Raw genomic sequence first — 22,623 nt, forward strand, 5'->3', positions numbered from 1 at the left:
CCATTCACCTCTACAGGTCCGCATGGTCCGTTTTTAATTTGCAACTTTTGAAAATGGAACAAATGTCATATACTGGTATCAATCTCTCTGAATTTAGAATGTTTGGTGGCACATTTGGTATCAAATTGGAGCTAACGAGATTCTACACAAGACCTTATCAATTAAATTGTCATAACAAGACCAAGTTTTGGTGTAGGACAGGTTACATGACTGCGGACTTTCTTTATTTGAGCAGTTTATATACACTATACAACCTGGATCAAAAAACCTCTCTCATGCAATTTGTACTTACATAGACATCGTCAGAGTTGAATCGCTTCTTCAAGTTGTCAAGAAATGCGTCCTCGGTGAGGGGTCAAGCAGGGCGCAATCCCCGACCCCACCATGTTGTCCAGAATATTGCGATGTGTTGGCCCATTGCTGAGGCCATTTTGTCGGGCCATTTTGACCGGCCCGTTATCTGTGTGTCCGTTCAACAGGGTGATGGTCGGGTATTGGCTACTCGGAGAAGGTAGAGGTGACGGGTCCTGAGAATGAGATAATGAAAAATGAAAAGAAAAGTTACAATCAAATCCACTTTACAAATATGAAAGCTGAATTATATCAAATCAACCATTTGTTAATAATTCTATGAAACAGAAAGTTTTCAAAATGTCTGACAAGCTTTCACTGGGATAGGAAACTTGAGTATGAGTTTAAATTCTAAGTCAATATGGTGAACAAACCAAAAATTTGGACCAATAAGTCCTGTAAACATTACTAGTTTCATTACAAAGCAAGCATGACCACTTCCCTCCTAGACATACATGTCTGTATTCTGTAAGGTTCAGTCATAGAGCTCCATTCAATATTTTTTTTAAATCTTTAACCTCAAAGAGGTGATGCAAATTGCCTTTATTTCTTTGTTTTTATCATATCTTCATTGTTTGTATAATATTACTTGTTTGATATCATTCTCATATCATAATTATTACATAATATCATTTGTTTCACTTGATTTGACATGACTTCATGTCATATCATACATATTATTATTGTATTATACTAGTCTTACATGTATTATTATCATACAATATCTCTTCATTGACATTTCATTTTCAATCATGTCACATCATGTTACTTGTCATTTTACATCAATATTTTTGGTTTTATTCCTCTATGCTGACAAGGAGTTACCCACAATTTATTTTATGCATATTTATACGAAGACCACAGTTCAATATTTAAACTGAGGTCAATAACCTGGGTACAAGATTATTAAGACTACATGCAGAATACATTTGGCCAATAATATTGACCTCAATGTAACATTTTGTTGATGCAGATCGAACCTGGGACCTCCTACACCAGAGTTGAGTACCTGACCACTGTGCCACAATCTCTTGCTACTCATGTAATTCAATCTTTGGGAAACTACATGTACTTAAAGGTTGATGAATCAAGGAGCAAAAATAAACATTTTATTTTTAAAGAAACTTTCTTCTTTAAAAATGAAGGCTTCCACATTTTAGTCACTATAAACCCAGTACAATAATATTATACTAGTATTCTACTTATAAAAAAAAAAGCAAAACAAAACAAATTTTGCCAAATATTTTGTTGTTGTTGCAAAACCTCATTTGTTTATGAAACCATACAACACATATTTGCCATGTAAACTCCTTCAAAAATATTGGTTTTAACACATAGATCGAGCGATCCCCATTGACAGATTGTTAACATGCTAACAAATCCTATCCCTGGAATCTATCACATCATCCAGTCCAGGTAATCTGGTAATACATAATTGTGACACCCAACAACCTGTTGGGAATACTGATTAGCGGCAAGGAGGCCACAGTGAATGGACTTACAATTGCTTTCAAAAATAGTATCCATTTATCTATTTGTACAGTATGTTTATGGGCAGGGCTGTACCTTTAAGGGATGCACCATTAGATTCTCAAGGGGGGTATGAAGTTGGGGTCGGGGAAAGAAATTTTTTTCACCGCCAAAGGCGGAGAAGTTTTTTTTTTATTTCATGCATTTATAGATTTTAAAGAATCTATTTTTAAGTTCATGTTAATTAATATGAAGAAACACCACTTATAATTCTTTTTTGTCACTTTTTTGATGTTTAATGCACGATAAGCATATCTACGCGGTTCAAACTTGAAATGGGCAAACTTGGCAAAGTAGCCCAACACATTTTCTGGACGATTTAATCAATCAGACATAACTTTTGAACCCAAGCTAGTAAAGAAAGCTAGTAAAGAAACCTACTAAACGTCTTCTTTTAGCCAAGATATTACTGATTGTATTGCATATAACATTTGTGCCATAACTCTTTTAGTTTTTTCCTGAGAGGTCAAAATGCAATTGTATAAATTTTATTGTTACACCCTGTATGCTGATTTTTCAGGAGGAGGATGCTGTCCTTGTTGTGTAACAGTGTAAAGGGCTAGTGTGTAAAAAGAAAGAATCATAAACATTAGGATGCAGAAAAAGAGAAATAATGATCTAACAAAAATGCAAAAAATGTATATGAGGTTTCCGATCAATCTTTAAAAAAATATTCTGATATAGAAAGTTTCTATTTATGTAAAATACATAATAGCTAAATAATTAGATGACCTAATTAAATGACAAAGTCTGTATCATTAACCCAATTAGTCTAAGTGAATAATCCACAGATGTTCTTTGTATATAACATAGGTGACAGGTATCATTAATTAATTGGAAATAATCAATCCAAGGACTAATTATAACTAATATAATGGTCCAGAAAAGGTAGCATGTTCAGAGTACTTTCATATTTATATTATCAACAAAACCTGTGATTATTTCTATGCTTACTGCTAAATAACATTTTGTGATAAATAACAGACAGTGAAAATGTTAAACTTTGCATTTTATCATGCAAGAGTTATTTATAAGCTTCCAGCTTCAATGCAATCGTTTCCTTTCCAAAGTCAATTTACAGCTGACAGCAATCACATGTCCAAACTAGGATGAATACTTACAGTGTTGGGACACTGTAGAACTAGCCCCGTTCCACAAACCGCGACGCCTCTCGAATAGCGACCGAAGGGACCATCATAAAGGTATCAGAGTACAGCACAGAAGCCAGTGCTAGGGACACTGATTTTCAAATGTTACTAGACAGAAATAAGGGCCTACAATGTATCAGTAGGGTATAAAGGCCAGCAGGGGAAGATCTAGGTTTTTGAGAGGGGCCCCACTCATGAAAATTTTCTACGTTGCTCACACAAAATCCACGCAAAATCTCCAGAAAGTCCACTCCTACATTGTACAAAGTGTGTGTCATTTCTTGTTTTGCTACATTTCTTACAACACTAGCTCTTTAATCTTAGTCTTAATATTTCTCTCATCTCTTTCTCTATCTATCTCTATCACCATGTCAACCATTATGTAGTCTATATCTAACAAAGATATGCACATTGAATTAATATTTTTGTGTTAGGGTTTGAAATAAATAGCATTACATGTACATAATATATATCAGCCTTGAAGACTTTTATATATAGCAACATATTCATAGAATTTCTAGATACAGTAGTAAGATAGTAAATGGCATAGATAGTAGTACCAATAAAATGTACAATAAACATGTCACAGTATCCCGTTTATTAGTTGGTTCCAGACAGATAAAATTCCATAAAATGTTGACACGTTTGTACAGGCCCGTAGCCAGGGGGGTGCGGGTGCATTATGTGTGCATTGCAAGTTCCCGGGTTGCAATATGCCATGTTATAGGCTATATTGTACAAATTTAGTTTTACAATTCATATTTAATTTTACCAATAAGCCAAAGTCATATGTCAAACCTGTGTGAAATAGAATCTGAAAATTAGCCTAAACTGTTTTTTGAAGTACAGGTTTTTGGGAGTGGAACCCCACTGTATGAGAGTGTTTAAAAGAGAGAATACAGGTAGATATTAAAAAGCCAAGTATGAGAGAGAGAGAGAGGGAAATAGATAAAAGGGAAGCAGGTAATTCAAAGAGGGACTTGCACAGGAAATGAGGAAAAAAATCATATGCAAAGAATACTCTTTGGAAAATTATTTTTAAAGAAACAAAGGGCAAAATCAAAGTTAAGAATGCATGAACAAAGAATGATGATGGAAATAAGAAAATGCATGAATGACAGAGACGGCAAGTTCAAATATAGGAAACAACAAGACATGTGACAGGAACAAGAGAGAACCCTGGGAATGCAGCAGGAAAGAAACAGAGTGAGGAGGGGGAAAAGAAGATAACAAACAGCTCCCATCAATTGAAATGACCTTGCATTTGCTTGCTTTATGGATACAATAAATATTAGGAAATATTGATAATAACAGCAAGGATATTTAAACTTAGAGCTCAAGTGTGAACATTGAAGTGCAAGGTTGTAATTTTTATCTGACAGTCTGCAGGCTTTGAGTTTTGAGGAGTGTGAGTGCGGTCACACTCCTCCACACTCTTTAAATGATTTATCACACTCCTTAATTTTTAAGCTTACAAAAAGCCTTACATCACATTTAAGCATAATCACACTCCTCATTCACAAAATAACACACCTCACAAGTGTGAGGAGTGCTATTTATCACACTCCTCGATTTTTGTAAACTCAAAGCCTGTACAGTTTTAATTCTCTATTTTTTTGACAAATAGCCCAATGAATTATAACTCAATTGATCTCACTTTTCAATGTTTCTCACTTGATCACTCACTCACTCAATCACCTACTCGATCACTACACTCACTTGAATCCTCAATCACTCCCTACTTGTTCTGCATGACAACCGGGGACACACAACCATGCACAACACACAGTTTATATCTTTTACAAACAAACTAGGGTCTAAAATGGTGGATCTATTGATCTTCATTGCAGGAGCGATATCATATGATTTTGAAAGTTTGGCTGATTCTCCACTGACATCACCTGAAGGTAGCTCTGCCATACACACCTGGCTGACATCACCTGAAGGTAGCTCTGCCATACACACCTGGCTGAAATCACATGAAGGTAGCTCTGCCATACACACCTGGCTGACATCACCTGAAGGTAGTCTGCCATACACACCTGGCTGAAATCAAGTGAAGGTAGCTCTACCATACACACCTGGCTGACATCACCTGAAGGTAGTCTGCCATACACACCTGGCTGAAATCACGTGAAGGTAGCTCTGCCATACACACCTGGCTGAAATCATGTGAAGGTAGCTCTACCATACACACCTGGCTGAAATCATGTGAAGGTAGTCTGCCATACACACCTGGCTGAAATCATGTGAAGGTAGCTCTACCATACACACCTGGCTGACATCACCTGAAGGTAGTCTGCCATACACACCTGGCTGAAATCACGTGAAGGTAGCTCTGCCATACACACCTGGCTGAAATCATGTGAAGGTAGTCTGCCATACACACCTGGCCGACATCACCTGAAGCTCTGCCATACCTTGTTAATTCAACCAGGAATTATCCCTATCATATTAATTCTATATAAGCTTTAATTTCCTAAATCATATCATCCGGGCATATCATATGCTTGCTTCAACTCAACCTTTACATCCAAGTAGGATAGTTAGGCTATTGCATTGCAAATTGGATTAAAAGATCACTTACTGGGTTCTTCAACTGTATGATATCATCATATCAGCTCAGTGCAGTATAAGTACAATCTAGGAATAGTTATTTTTGATATCGATACTTTAATGCAGGATGATCTTTCGCAAACCTAATTTGATGAGGTTCTGATGTAAATCTGATTTGATGGGATTGACATTTTCGTACCTTTGGAAAAGGTTGATAATTTTGAAATAAAGAATACAAATGGAAATGTTGAGATTGAGAAAGTTGCAGTTTTATGGAGAGGAGCTTGCGGCATTTTTGGTTCACTTGAGGGGATTGAACCCTGTCTCAGTGGTGTAACTAGGGTTGGTAGCGCGGACTAGCACCCGGGGCAAGAAACAAAATTGGCACCCCTACCCCCCTCCCCCACCTGAGAATATCTTAGACGTGCGCCCCAACCAATTCTTGAAACCATGCGCGCGGTCTTAAAATGTTCTTTTAATTGATTTTGTGCTGAAATGCATGTGAAGCACATGAAAATTTTGACTTTCATCGCTTGGAGGGGCGCAGAATCGATGCTGAATTGGTCAATTTGGTGCCCCTCCCTAAGGGTGGCGTCTGGGGTACATTAGTAGTTATGCAAGTGCCCTGTCCCTCACCCCATTCCATAATACCGGTATATATATGGCATAACATGAGTGGGGAAAACCGATAGGGAAGGAAATGAGCGTACTACATTTTGTGTACTCTCCCCAGCAGAGGTAGGAAGGAGGGTGTTAAAATTTAGGGCATACAATGTAGTTCTTTTACATCCTCCCACCCCAATAATTACAATGACTTGAGCTAGCACTGAATAGCTCAATTCAGTGCCAGGTGTTATTGCTTAGTCCTTATTTTCCCCCTACCCCCCTTTTATTACTGTTGCCTCATCCCCTTCTTCCCCTTGATAAGGACAGATAAGCATATGGCATAAAATAAAGTATAATTATATTTCTTTATATAATTCACCTGTTTTCAATATAAAAAACAAGAACGGAAAAATGTAATGGACTTTAAATTGATCTACTTTACTTTTTATGGACCCTTAAGACCCCCAGCTGGGGTAAAGCACCCCCTGCCCCTCTTGTCTAACTGCAGACCTTATTAACAAATTTGGCCTAACATTTGAAATCAAATTCTCAAAAAGCGCAGTAACTTACGCATTCTGCTCCGCTATCGCCGCTGTCCGTCTGCGGCGACGGCGTTGTCTCAACAGTCAAAATCCTCATTGGAAATTAAACTCAGTATCTTCCACCTGACAAGAAGATTACACACAAATCCACTCAAAAAAACACCAAGGAAATCCTTAAAATAGCTAATTCTAATCCAAAACAGAAGTGATCCACATCCAACATCTATGCATGTGTGTGTTCTGCTCAAAAAGTTTGCGCCAACTGAAAACTTTTGCAGGCAAGCAACAGGATGTCTCATCTCAGTAGGCCTCCGTCATAGCACGTCTACTTCATCAGTCACCGACGGAAAACACAACGGAAACATCAATTTGACAATACTCACTAGTACTACTAAGACTTGCTGATGTCTTCGCTTCACTTGGCTGACTGCCCCAGTCAATGGAAACATCCTAATCCACATTACATAGTTCTAATTTCCTATTTCCTAACACACCTGTGTCCTGAACTTCCCCTTCTAGCACCTGTGTTATTGTTCATAGCCGACTCTTCCAACTCAAGTGCCAAGTTCATTCCCACTGATTGTTGTATAATGCAGTGAACTTAGTATTGTGCTATGAGCATCATTGTGATTCACTGGTTGCAAGGGACTAAAGTCCTTTTTTTACTGACGTCAAGGGCAACCCTACACATAAACACACAAAAACGTAGATGGCAAAGTCAGGAACACCCATCCACAACAATAGACCATCATTTACATAACAATGAAACCATACAACCTGGATATGGTGAAGCCAGTCATTTGGAACAAATTCCAGGTGATCAGCAGGTGGAAAAATCAGGGCATGCTAGACTTCAATTGCGGTGATTTTTCACTTTTTTTCCCAAAAACATTTTCTATGAACTTGTCACACTGCCATATCTACATTCTTTTATCGCCTTTGGCATACTGTGGTCAAGTAAGGAAGTGTTACATTATGTGTATTAGCTACTGTTAAGTTCAGCTTCTACATTTATTTCCCTTTCAAGTGTATGGAAGCTTAAACATATATTGAGTTGTATTTTTTGAGTACTAAAAAGAAAAATTATATGCAATATCACCATAACCACCCACAGATGGGTGAATTTACTCATGATTGGGGTGGGCTTATAACTGGGGAGGGGTCAAGAACTGGGGAGGGGCTGGTACTTGAAAAATCTTCCAAATTTGTATAACATTCATTCATCTTTGTCAATAACTATGGAATGTCAATTTTAAACTGATATTTTTTTTATATCTTTCCTTTTAAAATGCAAGCAAAGCATTGATTTGAGTTAGGGTCATTCCATATGAAATCAAGGAGGCGCCCACCTGACCCCCTCAGATTTGCTTTATATTTTAGTCATATGTTGTACCTGTAAAAATATTAAAACCTGCAAATTTGAGGTCTGTAGCTCTTCGGATTGTCTGTGGCAGCCATTTAAAGTTGGGAAGAGTAGAGGTCTAAATTTGGACCCAAAGTTGCCCTTTAAATAAATTTCATCTTTGGGAGTCTGTGCCTTCTTTATAAAATGAGAGAGAGTCTGAAACTTTGTATGTCTACACACTAACTGCATGCCCAATTTGTCAAAAAATAAAAAAAAAAAAAATTCTGTAATTGTGCGTTGTGTCACGGGGTCATTAAATATGCAAGAAAAAATGTAATGTTTTGTAAACTGGCAAGTTTAGCCCCCCTAAATTCACATTTTTTGTCAGATTAATTATTTTTTGTTATCACTGATGCTATATATAGGATAAATACAATGCATATCCAAAAAATTGAGGTCACAACTCATTTACATTTGAAAAGCGCCCTCACGAAGATGAAATTTATTGCAAATTCAACATTTTCAGGGGCCCCAAAGTCGATGTGGTCCACCTTCAAAATTTATAAAACATCACTTTTATATAACTGCTAGTCTTAAATTACAACTTTGTTAAGTCCCAGTAATTGTATAGGTTGACTTCATATAAAACGACAAGCCCAAAGTTGACCATTTTCTTATGATTGCATGTATTGCAAATGTGCCGAATTTGGAAGGCTTAAAAGTCAAATTATTTAATATTGAAAATAAAATGGAAATGAAAGTAAATAGGGCCAATAACTATGCATCTAGTCATTTATTTTTAATATTGTGGCCATTTTGACTTTTAAACCTTCCGAATTCGGCACATTTGCAGTACATGCAATCATAAGAAAATGGTAAATTTTGGGCTTGTCGTTTTATATGAAGTCAACCTATAAAATTACTGGGATTGAGCAAAGTTGTAATTTAAGACTAGTAGTCTTATAAAAGTGATGTTTTATAAATTTTGAAGGTGGACCACATCGACTTTGGGCCCCCTGAAAATGGTGAATTTGCATTAATTTTCATCTTCACGACTAGGGCGCTGTTGGAAATGTAAATAAATGGTCACCTCAATGTTTTGGATATGCATTGTATTTGTCCTATATATCGCAAAAAAAAAAAAAAAAAACAATTAATCCGACAAAAATGTAAATTTAGGGGGCTAAACTTGCCAGTATACAAAACATTACATTTTTTTTTGCATATTTAATGACCCTGTGACACAACGCGCAATTACAGACATTTTTTTTTTTTTTTACTTGTTGACAAATTGGGCATGCAATTAGTGTGTATACAAGGTTTCAGACCTCTCTCTCTTTTTATTAGGAAGGTACAGGCTCCCAAAGATGAAATTTATTCAAAGGGCAACTTTTGGTCCAAATTTAGATTCCCTACTCCAACTTTACATAGCTACCATAGAAAATCTGTATATATTCAAAATGAAATGGAAATAAAAGTAAATAGGGCCAATCATCTAATCATTTATTTGTAATATTGTGGCCAATTTGACTTTCAAGCCTTTCGAATTCGGCACATTTGCACTACATGCAATCATAAGAAAATGGTCAACTTTGGGCTTGTCATTTTATATGAAGTCAACCTATACAATTACTGGGACTTAGCAAAGTTGTAATTTAAGACTAGTATTTATATAAAAGTGATGTTTTATAAATTTTGAAGGTGGACCACATCGACTTTGGGCCCCCTGAAAATGTTGAATTTGCAATAAATTTCATCTTCGTGAGGGCGCTGTTCAAAATGTAAATGAGTTGTGACCTCAATTTTTTGGATATGCATTGTATTTATCCTAAATATAGCATCAGTGATAACAAAAAATAATTAATCTGACAAAAAATGTGAATATTGGGGGGCTAAACTTGCCAGTTTACAAAACATTACATTTTTTCTAGCATATTTAATGACCCCGTGACACAACGCGCAATTACAGAATTTTTTTATTTTTTATTTTTTGACAAATTGGGCATGCAGTTAGTGTGTATACAAAGTTTCAGACCTCTCTCTCATTTTATAAAGAAGGCACAGACTCCCAAAGATGAAATTTATTTAAAGGGCAACTTTTGGGTCCAAATTTAGACCCCCCTACTCCAACTTTAAATGGCTGCCACAGAAAATGCATAAGAGCTACAGACCTCAAATTTGCAGGTTTTTAATATTTTTACAGGTACAACATATGACTAAAATATAAAGCAAATCTGAGGGGGTCAGGTGGCTTATATAGCTAAGTGCATCCTTGTTTGCAGAATGTTTTGAAAATTAAGGGTGGGCTTACATCCAGACTTGGGCTTATACTTGCATGGTTGCAGCATATGTCATTAACAGGCCAAGAAAAATGTGTAATTCCCAAGAAAATAAGACAAATTTCCCACAATGAGCAATATTTCTAATAAGTATGTGTATTTCTAATATTTCCCTTCAAGTTTAAATGCCAACATTTCCCGAGAAGGATTTTTTTTCCAGGCATGGTCATCAACCATATATTATGAGTAATAGTAACCTACTATACAGAGGCCGGACACAGAGGCAAAGTTACCCTGGGCTTGAAATACAGAGGTAACCGACCGGGGGAAGAGAGGGGGAAAGTTACCCCAGGCTTGAAACACCGGAAAAAAACTGATCAGAAGTTGTAATGTGCATTTTCCTTTTGCCTGATTTTAGGCCACAATTGTCTTAGATTTGACCCATTTTAGCATTACTATTGCACATTTTTGCACGCTTTGCATTGCTGCAATGAACCACATGGTTCAAAGCAAGTTCCATTTACTGTTATTTGCTTCTTTCATTGTAATTGGTTTTATTATACAATTTGTTTGTATACTTGATATGATTTAATTTTATTCTGATCCAATAGCAATAAGTAAACATTGTTATAATTAGATTGAGTTAATAAATATTTTAAATGTTTGAAATTCAGTCATTTAACTTTGAACTTTGATTTACCGTAGCAGGTCAGTGCACGTGGATAATAAGGTTTATGCTTAAGGTAGCATTGCTTGGTCAATCATATCACAGACTAACAACTCAATACAAGATATTACTTGTTGAATGATAGGGATGGTTGCATTTCTGTGACCACTCCACAGGACATTATCATAGAACTATGTGTCTTGCTTCAAAAACAAATATTTGTCTTCATACATGTCTGTAAAGAGTGACGGTCAGGGACCCGAAGCTGAATCCTTTTACAAAATTGCCTACTAACCCGGGCTACTAACCAATAACCATCCAATGTGTATTAATTTGAATGAATGTATATACTTGACGTCGTGCACATACTACATGAAGAGTGCGCTTATAAGGAATTTGGCATTTTACTTTAGTTTACAGAACTGTTCTCACAAAATGAGCAGAAAGTCCCCAGAGAAGACTAGAATTATTAAAGCGGTTTGTAATTAAGGTGTGTAAATAACAAGGTTTAATCACAGATATTGGAACCAGTATCTGTGGTTTAATAAGGTAAGGTTTGAAAATACAAATAATATGGAATATGCAAAGAAGCTCATTAATATTCATATTCATTGAACATGTCAAAAATCAAAATAGAAAAAAACCCAACATTTTCTTTGAAATATTGACTTTGGAACACCAAGTGATGGCGCAAGCTATATCATATTATGAATCTGGCCATAACTCACAAATAAAGATTTGCGACTTTCCTCTCATTTTGTGGGAATAACTGGAGGATTAAGCGATCCAACACAAATATTAAAGAACTGCACGCTCAAATCATACAAATCCTACATGTAGGCAGGTTAGTAAGATCAGAAGTGAATACCTGACACTAAGTGACATAGAATTGGTCCAGTTCACTCTGATCATGCTGTCGAAATCGCGAGTGTGCAGCGTGTGCGTAGAGCGAGCATTGAGTACATCACTGCCAAATCTACACATCATGCAGCTAGGCTGGTCACTACTGACCGTCCTATAATACTGGAAGGCCGAAAATGAGAACCATTTCAGTGGCACATCGGTGTATAGCTATTTCACAATACAATATTCAATTAATAATGGGGGCTCCAATGACATCACATAATTGAAGCCGGGAATTGAAGATGACATCACTTAACATTAACAGCAATAAGCCCACAATTCCTTGTAGGTAAGCTTACTCACTATCGAGAGTGAAATGAATCTGCCAAGTGAACTATTATAATTAATGTAACGCCTAAATGTAAATAATTAATTCAATTAATTAGTTATACTAATCTATCTTAGTGAAACCAATAATATGACATCACTTATTACCACTATGACCTCACAATAATAGTTGGCGCCTACAGCTTGTGGCCGATACACTCATGCTTGATGAGCTGTGCCAAGTGGCTGTTATTATTTCAATCATTTTGATTAAAATATTCCACCCCACAGGCTTTTTTACCCACAAACCCCTTGAAAGAAAACCAAACCGCTGAAATATTATATTCAATGAATAACCAAAATTGAGGAGAATCATTCGGATGAGGCTTTATCACAGCATTTTAGTTTCAGCTCTTAAAGATTCCTCATGTGTTCTTGGTTTTCACATACATTGTATTATGGTTTTGACAAGCATTTTCACCAGATGCTTCCAGTCAAATGGCATGGCAGATTCAAAGAAAATTAAGACTATATGGTAACTTTTATTAACACATCTATGATAAACCTTTGTTTCTTTTCTCTTTTTGCTGGACTTAGAAGTCCATTTACAAAAGTGTATGTTTAATACTCTCTCATGTTCTGGTCTTGTTTCCAATTTTTTTAAATTAAAATGTGCACATGGACCATTTTCATTTCACTCTTGTTAATCCTACATTAAATTTGGTAATTCAGCAACATCATCATGACTTGTAAGGCTGTGAGAGGAAGTTACCATGGTTACCATGCAGAGACAGAATCACAGGTATCATGAACTCATTCATAACATCAATTGAAGCTCATCCATAGAATGGAACATTCAGCATGTTGTTAGGTAGACAATTACTGCCAACAACAACTTGCTAAAATGTCAGTAAAATCAGAATACTACCCTTTGAATTACCTGAAGACAGACTTATTCCCGCAAGGGCTTTCCCTTGGTAAAGCCACATCCAAACCACAATGAGTCACTCTGGCCTACCATGCTTTACCATAATAACAGATATCTCAATTGCACATACTGTTTACTAAGAAATAAGCTACTGATGTACTGTCTCATAACACACCTGCAGACATAAAAAAATATGATTATGAATTTGTTGTATTGTAATTAAAAATAGAATATTTGTACACTGTCAGTGACCTTATCACTAGAATGAAATGTTTATTCAGGATACATTTATTTACATTTACAGCTGGATTGGGGACAAAATTGATATATCAGATGAACAGCTTGATGATACTAAAGGCCAGCCATCTTAATTTAATAGTTTGTCTCACCGCCTTTCTGAAGTTTAATACCTAATGCGGAATGTGGGGTTTTGTTACTTTTTACTTTTAATTTTTATCAAACTGTGGGACAAGCTTTTTGACAAGAATATGCCAAGGGAAAATGCACACATAGTTTCACTGTGTTCAAGATGAAGAATTTTAATGAGATCTACAACTTGGGCTAATTTATGTCTTACGATGTCAGACATGAGATTTTTGTGTGGTGGATTTTGGATTTAAAAAAAAAACAGTAGACAAAAATGGAATTTACTCAAACCAGCAGGTACATTAGAATGCTAAAAAGTGAGTGATTTTACAAATACATTTTTTTTTATTATTTAGCGTTTTAGATCATTATTATATTTCGCAGAACTATAATTCTAGTTTGACTCGGAGAGGCCACTAAGAAAAAAAAACACAATTTCTTTAACTTTTTTAACTGTAATATTAAAATTCAGTCATTTTGTTCTTTTGAAACGTAGCAAACCTTGAAAGTTAGGATGGATTAATGAATAAATTAATAATAAAATTAAATAAATAAATAAATAAATAAATAAATAAATAAATAAATAAATAAATAAATAAATAAATAAATAAATAAATAAATAAATAAATAAATAAATAAATAAATAAACTTTTACAATAAAAATCTAGACACATCAATATCATGTTTGTTACCATGGGGATTATCACCATAGCAACTATTTCAATACAATACCCTTTAGCTGCTGTAACCAGGCTTCCACGTACCCAATCCTGAACAAAATGCCGGGTATGCATTATACATTCAGCATACCATCAAGTCAATCAAGCATATTTTCATTGTTCCTGAGGTAAGTTTGGCATTACATATAATATTTACTATAATACGGAACATGTCTGGATCTGCCAAAGGTCACAAAAGAGTTATTGTACTAAACTAGAGCAGAACTGATGTGAAAAGACAATTATTTGCAGAACCAGGAGACAAGACCAGACATTTAAAGCTCATATTTCACCATTTCCAATTTGCTGGATCCTCCGAAGCCTGGTATGAGTAACATGACCCAGCAAGGAACACCAATGCCCATCTGCATGGATGAAGAACCCAAGGATGAGGGGATTCATTTGTGCATAATTCTACAATGTAGCATCAGTCTTCACATGCCAGCAGAATCTGTCAGTCTCATATTGGTTTAGCCACAAAAGATGATGCCTCTCAACCGATGATGCTCCTCTGCGTAGACTGACAAATGCATGCTAAATTGCTAATGAATAAGACTGTTTTCACCCCAGCTATGCACCTCCATAAAATACAACATATCCCAGTGACCAGAGAAATTATCTTGGACATCGCCGTTTTTGGATGGGAGCGGACGGGCGGTTCTTGTTTTTAACTCGTAATCATTGTGAGATGAATTGACTTTGAAATATGAATTTCAAAAATGAGCTAAAAAATCTTTTTTCTTTTACTTTTTGCATGGTTAACTGACTGGATTGTAATCCGGTTACACGTTAATAGCAAAATATCCGTACGGTCGCACCTTTAGTAGTACCAGTGCAGCACCACTGCTGGTGGGTCTCGTACAGTAACAGCAATCAATGGTATTGGAAAATGTGTCAATTGGAAAATTATAGCATGACAATTGAAAACAAATTGTCTCTGTATTAAAAGGTACTCAACTTGTGGATCAAAAATAAGTCATTTTAAAATCAAGTTTTAAAAACATTAAGTTAATAATTGATTAACAATTATTAATTCCTGCACTGACTGAATAAGCTCAACTGTTAATGTCAAATTACATAAAATGTTCTGTACCAACTTCCTCTATTTCCTACAAGACTTGTAGTTTCCAACTTCTAAGAAAATCTATTTCTCCTGCAGCCTACAGGCAATCAGGCCCGTACGCAGGGGGGGTGCAAGTTTTTACGTTTTTTTGGTCAAAAAAGGTCCAAATTTTTGGGAAAAAGTCCACTTTGCACAAAATCGCCCCACCCCTTTGGAAAAAAGTCCACTTTTTCAAAATCAGCACCCCCCAAAAAAAATCCTACATCTACAGTAATATGGTGCTTGAGAAATAACATTGTGTGAAGCGCAATGCTGAGAATCTTGAAATCACATAGGAAATCCATTGTGATTTAATAGAATAACTAAGGATTTGTAAAGACTTATTGGCAACAGTAGCGAGGCTTTCAAATGTCAACTGATACATCCTCTCAAGGCTCTCATGCCTATGACATTTAATCCTCTGTACACTGGTGTCGACTGCAGACGACAACTTTCAAATTTTCTTTAAAATTGAAAAAATTTAGAATTGTACATTTTCATGACCATTTATATGTGGAATCAACATGAAAAATGCACTTAAATGAGTACAAACAAGCCTAGTACTGTATTGGATCAATGGTTCTTGAGATAACTCTAAATATTCTGAGAAAATATCTCAAAACTTGGAACTTTTTATGTTGGAACATGGATATTGGCTAGCATGCAGAGCATTAAGATTTAATAGTCTCACTTGTTGGACCTAATTTACTAAGAATGCAGGGTTCAAAATGCATATATGAATACTTAAGCAAGGGCTACTTTTTACAGAATCTTTTCAAAATAGCCCTCAGAATTTAAAAAAAAAAGCAATTGAGCCCTGTCCCAAAATGGTGCAATTCCACATACAAAACTATAAAGCTTATTACTGGTAGCAAAGATGCATCCATCCCCTCACCCAAGACCCATATTTTTTCCCTATTACTGCCTCTCAAAGCTCAAAGACAAAATCCTCACCAAAATGCCACTTTTTTGCACAAAAAGACCTTTTTTTGTGTCAGTAAACACACCCAGTTCTTTGATGCATACAATTTAATCACAACCCTGTAGAGAATTAATACCCCGGGATTAATACTGCATCCACTGGAGAGCACAAATGTTGTACAACGTTGTTTTTTTCTTTCTGTAAATATGACGATCATTACATGATTACTGGTATTTGGTAATGAAATACCGGGTATCCATGTGTACATAGCACCCAATGAACTATGTACTAATGAAATTCATTATCATTATTTATGCACAAATACAATGATCAATGTGATACACCTCTCGCTTTCTACAAAAAATAACAATTGATGCTGCCATATGATTCACCAAATGCTGGGTTTCCATCTGTGACCAGACTAACCCTAAAGCATACATGATGCAGTTGTACAGCATTTGTGATGATGGTAAAAATCGGCCATGAGCTAGACATTCATTGATTTTTCATCATAAAATAAATAAAATAGTGCAGCTCACCTAGCTGATGAACTAGATCATTACATCTGCGAGGGATAATAATATTACTTGCTTGATTTAGCTACTAACTGCCCAGAAAATCAATGTGTGAAACAGCTTGAACTGGATACAGTTTCTTAAAAATAATAGCGAAATCAAATTTTTGATTAAACCAATACTAATTTAATGTCAGTTTTATTAGTTTCAATGTTTTGATTTCATGACTGTTAAAACACCGCAGATCATTAATTACCAAATGTTTTTCTTTATAGCTATCTTGTTGAATCTTATCGATTATGAAAATAAATATTCTGAAAAATAGTTCATTTTGTTTAAATTATCAATTTACCTGATCAAGATGAAATACTATATTATCAGATAATTAAATTACATAAATGAATACATAATCTTTTACCTGTTCTTGATAAAAGGAATCAAATAACAGAATAATTGAGCGACTGTCAAATTTATCAAATTTTAACAATATGCATGAAACTCAAAGTTCAAAGAGCAAGGAAAGGAAATGCCACTCCCAACAAATCAGTGTGAATTTTGCTCTCAGCCTTTGAGTCCAGAAATTGGATACAAATGTCTCATTTCCGATGGCATAGTTCAATCATCTCCATAAAACAATCCAGAGGTCAAAAATTGACCTCTGGTTATGAAGAACAATTTTTGTACCCTCATACAAAGGTCACTGTAGGAGTGTACAGGGATATTAGGGTGAATGAACTGTGTCCTGACAGATGAGCATACAGTGTCAGTGTCCGCTGTAATTTCACTATGTTGATGGATTGTGTTCTTGATATCACCAATCCTTCCTCATGCAATAATTCCTAGCTTGCTTGTTGGACTTTGGTCTTACTAACTATTATTTAACTCATGATACAACAGATAGCTGAGATGGATAAAACACTGATAAATGACAAACACGTACAGCTGGCATAATTATAAGATAAAACACATTTGTGATCCATTCTCACAACAGATCCTTAAAACCATTAAAGCTTTAAGAATTACTACACCCCTGCCCAATTTTGTGCCTATTTTTTGCATTTTTCTCAAAAATTATAGCGCATTGGTGACAAGTAAGATATGTATATTATAGGGGCAAGGACTACAACTACTGCACTGGAAATTTTATTTCAGCACAGACAACAGTTGTGGAGTTACAGTCAAAAATGAGGGAAAACCAAAATTGATCAATAAATCAATAACTACTTGCCTTGAGTTGCTGAATTTTCAGTGCAGTAGTTGTAGTCTTTGCCCCTATAATATACATATCTTACCCGTCACCAATGCGCTATAATTTTTGAGAAAAATGCCAAAATAGGCACAAAATTGGCCAGGGGTGTAGTACCCCCTTAACCCAATCAAACTTCATAGCTCTTCATATTGCAGAAGTAGCACAATTCTACTTAGCCACATATAGCAAATTGCAGTTAACCAGAAAGCCTCAGCTCTGAGTTATGGCTTTCTGGCCCTAACTCTATTTGGTTCAAACAATGAGATAAAGGCTTTTTACTCGTTTTATTTTATTGCATTTTATTAATTACGGTATTTCTATGATCAACAATGCATTTTAAAAACTCTGAACAAAACTGGTTGTGATGAAGTCCTTGTCCTGTACTGCCTGGCATCCAAAATATATTTTGCCCAAGTAATGTTTGGCAGAGCTAAAAAGAAGGCAATGCATATATTTGTCATTTCCATGGTTTGTTACTATTTTTACTAAGTTTTACATGTAGTAGGGGACAGTGGCATAGTGTGGGTCATCATATGGGGAGGGGGCACCACCATGATTGGGGGAACACACCATTTTTCGGCAATTTTCAGATTGATTGGGCCACATGATTCATCTTTAAAATACAATCTCAAAAAAAAAAAAAAAAAAAAAACTAAAGAAGGAGGGGCTATTAAGCTACTTGCATGGTTCAATTATGCACTATGTGGGGAGAGCCTCGAACTGGCAGCATACATGAAAGGAAGAATTATGTAACCTTACACAGAACGTTATGACTAGTTCAATTCCCATTCATGTATGCTGCCAGTTCGAGGCTCTCCCCATTATAGTGCATAATGGCGAACCGCAAGTAGCTAATATTTCTCTTGACAATTCTGAGTTGCTTCTCCTATTCCTTTTTAAAGGAATTTTTTTATTGTACAATCCACAGGGGCACTAAAGGGGCACTACACAGTCTATGTGGATATGGTGACTGTAAACATGCCTTTAACTGAAGTCCTTCTTGACTTCACCTTTTGCAAAGTATAAAATTTGGATACCAGTGCTAGACTTCTAAACCTCTTTATTGTTGCTAAGGACTCTATCTCTATACTCAAGGCAAGATAGAAGATGTTGGTTCACTGTGTTAAACTCCCGGGGGGGCACTCACATGTTAAGGTGGTACGGGTATGTGCGGCGGTCAAGGGTCCCTTTTTCAGGCTCTCCGGCAGTTCCTTAAGCCCCACATTTGGATCTGCTCCAGTTCTTTGAGCCTCAAAGTCTGACAATTGGAGCTCTTTAAGCTCAAATTTGGAAAAAAAATTGAGAAATTTTAGCTCAACAGCCTATAATTTGGCCCTAATTTCAGTTCTTCAAGCCCCTATTTTGCCCGAAAATCAGTTCTTAGTTCCCAAAATTCGGCGCTCCGCGCCGCACACCCCTACCAAAATTTAAGTTGAGTGCCCCCCGGGGTTAAACTAGCAAAGAATGCTTTCGTATTAGCATAGTTGCTAAGTCCATTGGTGCAGCAGCACCAAACCAAGGTAGAGGCAAATAGCCTTCAATATAGCACCCAATACTCTTGATAAGTCCAGAATTGGACTCAGTTCCTCTGATCACATCAGCGTCAAATAATGAGCACAAAGCGAGAGAAGTGGCCAGCCCAATATGCAAAGCGTGAGTAGCCAGGAAGTGACGTTCACCTATGCTTATCCTTAATATTTTGCCTATAGGTGAAATCATTTACCCTAGTCTTTCCCATTATGGAAATAGATCCATTATTCATTGGAACCAAAATCTACACATCTAACATTTCACAGTGAAAATACAGAGTGGGATGCAACTACCCTTCCTCCCTTTTAGTTTTTATATTACAAGAAAATAATAACGGTTGGACGAGCACAAAGTATAATGGACAAATCTTGAGTAAATGCAAGACAATGGCTATTAAATTAAATTAATTGAACAGCTAACCAGGGCAGAGGCAAATAAGATCACATGCCAAGAACTGACAAGCATTACTTTCAAAAGTATGGAAAGGACATTGGCCCTGGCTCCTGCCTATTTTGAGCCCTGAAAATAGCCCAAATTGTCCAATTATGGTGGTGTATGGCAACATTGCCAGCCAAGATTTGTATTTAGGAAGCTAAGCAGACTATATTTATTATCTAATTGTTGTATGAAATACCTGAGTAGATGTTAATCTCATCTGCAATCAAAAATAAAGTTCACTGGTTCAAAGTTTGCTCAAAGTATGAATAATTAAAGACATAAAATGTGACACGATCTGGTCCATGGGGGCCAAAGGCGGCAAATTTGAAACTGAGATATTAGGTAAAAATATGGAGTAAAAAACAATAAAATACATAAGAAAATAGACACCAAAAAACTTCATAACTTTAGAACCAAGTATGCTAGACCTTTGGTGTTTTCAATAAATGATAGCCTATTGCATGTATAATGTATATATAATTACAGTTTACAACTCAATTTTCAGACTAAGAAAGCTGGCTACGCCCCTGGATATAGGCTAGTATTAAGGTTACATATCCAATCAGCTGCTGGCAATTCATACAGGTGTCACCCCTCTGACACTGCCCCCCCCCCACACACACACACCCCCACCCTGTTCTGTTCTGTTGCCTCATTTGAGCCTGGAGTGGTCGCATCATTGACAAGGGGTATATCATATGTGACTAATGACTATTCAGTCTAAAATGGCACCTTAGACAAGTATTTGTGAGGATTGAACATGCACCCCTAAACAAATACTAGTACTCTACTCTACACAAACTGGCATTTTAGCAAGTAAATCAGTCAAAGAAACAGTGGTCACATTTCACTTTGATTTCTGTGCCATTCATTTTGTATACAATGTCAATAAAAATGTACTGACACAACTTTCAGCCAGAAAACTAAATGTGCATGTTTGGTGTAAAACTGTAACAGATAACCTTTTTCTCATATTTCTGTGTTTTTGATACACTATTCTGGAATTCGATCAGTTCCTTCGGACCGCTATGTCCAAACTGCAAGCATGTTAGGGTGAGCAGAGGCATGTAGTGCCAATACAAGATAAGAGGGGTGTAAGTACCGTCATTGAGGAGCTTGTGCCAAAGTAGTTGGCTTGTGGAAGGTACATACCCAGTGGGCACAGGTTAGGATTTCGACGTTGAATCAACGTTGATACAACGTCGAAGTTTCAACCTAACCTGATTTCAACTAACCTCTAGGTTGAAATCGGTTGAAATTAGGTTGAACTCCATCAGGTTGAAGTCCATTTGCAAATACAACGTGATTTCAACCTGATTTCGACGTCGAAATTGATTTCGACGTCGAAATTTCAACGTGATTTCAACGTGATTTCAACGTCAGGTGTGCCCACTGGGAATGCTATATATTCACCTGTATTCACCTGTATTCACCTGTCTTGTCGGGCTCTTGGGAAGGTAGAAAAACCTTATTATGCCCACCTTAGTACATCCTAACACTCATATAGCTGTGGCTTAAAGCTAACCCTATTCACAATACCCAAGTACAGTGTCTGATCGACAACTCAAAACAGATTCTTGTTAAGGGAATCTTTGGTGACACAATCAATGATACACCCCACCCCCGGACACCCCCTGGGTCAATGACCAGTGACCCCCTTGCATGCCACACAATTTATCCATTATATCTAAAATCAGACTGTTGGTAGATTTGAAAATGGCTCACAACAAAAAATTCAACATCTCAAATCTTGATACAACATAAACACAGAATGTCACCATTTTTTTGGAACAAGAACAAAGATAATATACCACTTCCTGGAAAGATGTGAAAACTGTTGTTTTCATTTATTTAAATTTTATGCCAACTAACAATCACATGATAGTACATTTTTATGGATGATAAAGCCAAGTTATATTTGGTTGCCAGGGGTATTGGCTCTGTACCAAATGACATGTATTTATTGGAAAATGAAACCGGAAGTTTTAATATCAAAACAAGATTTTATAAAAAAAAATAAAAAATCACACACACATGTATACAAATGTATACAATTATTACAAATGTATATAAATGAATGATATGTGACATTCAACAGGTTGACAGTGTTTTTAAAACAATTCATTATCATTGATTACAAACTGCATGCATGCATACATGTAAACCCCCACCCCAAATGAGGAAGGGGTCTGGAGTGGATATGGCCTTCAATATCTACAAATGAGTGTTGTTGGCATTATGTTAATTTCTAGTAAGGGGGAAAGGCAGCTTTGAATTAAAAAATCATGGGGTTTTACATTAATAGGTTATAGGCCTATAATACATTTGTAATATAATTTACTATTATGGTTTGAGGGAAAGAGGGCAAACTATATTTCCCAAAGTACTGGCTACGGGCCTATCACCCCTCGGGTTCGGAATTGGAATACCAAGGTAAAAATAATAAGACCTGCACGTCATTTGCGATCAATTTTGACCAATAAAGTGGCATGATTTCCTCATGAACATATAATATGAGGTACGGTACTGTATTACAATGTTATGTATGTCACTCTAAGTTTGCTGGTCATATCCGTCCGAGCAGGTCGGAGAATTCTTCTTTATTCATAAATCCCAATTTGGATTTCCATTCCTCTCCCCATACGATATGAAGTACTCTT

At 36.2% G+C, this 22,623-nt stretch overlaps 1 protein-coding gene across 1 annotated transcript in view; it reads right to left on the minus strand.

Annotated features, from left to right (window-relative positions):
- LOC140142083 (unconventional myosin-Ia-like) overlaps nucleotides 1–6,958 on the minus strand; it is a 115,344-nt gene extending 108,386 nt beyond the window's left edge. Inside the window, 3 exon segments of the mRNA XM_072164035.1 lie at nucleotides 293–356; nucleotides 358–527; nucleotides 6,762–6,958. Of these exon segments, the coding sequence (XP_072020136.1) occupies nucleotides 293–356; nucleotides 358–527; nucleotides 6,762–6,830 (303 nt within the window). The 5' untranslated portion in view covers nucleotides 6,831–6,958.
- Nucleotides 6,959–22,623: the final 15,665 nt, after the last annotated feature.

Source organism: Amphiura filiformis, chromosome 20 (genome assembly GCF_039555335.1).
Source record: "Amphiura filiformis chromosome 20, Afil_fr2py, whole genome shotgun sequence".
In the NCBI taxonomy this organism is placed as follows: domain Eukaryota; kingdom Metazoa; phylum Echinodermata; class Ophiuroidea; order Amphilepidida; family Amphiuridae; genus Amphiura; species Amphiura filiformis.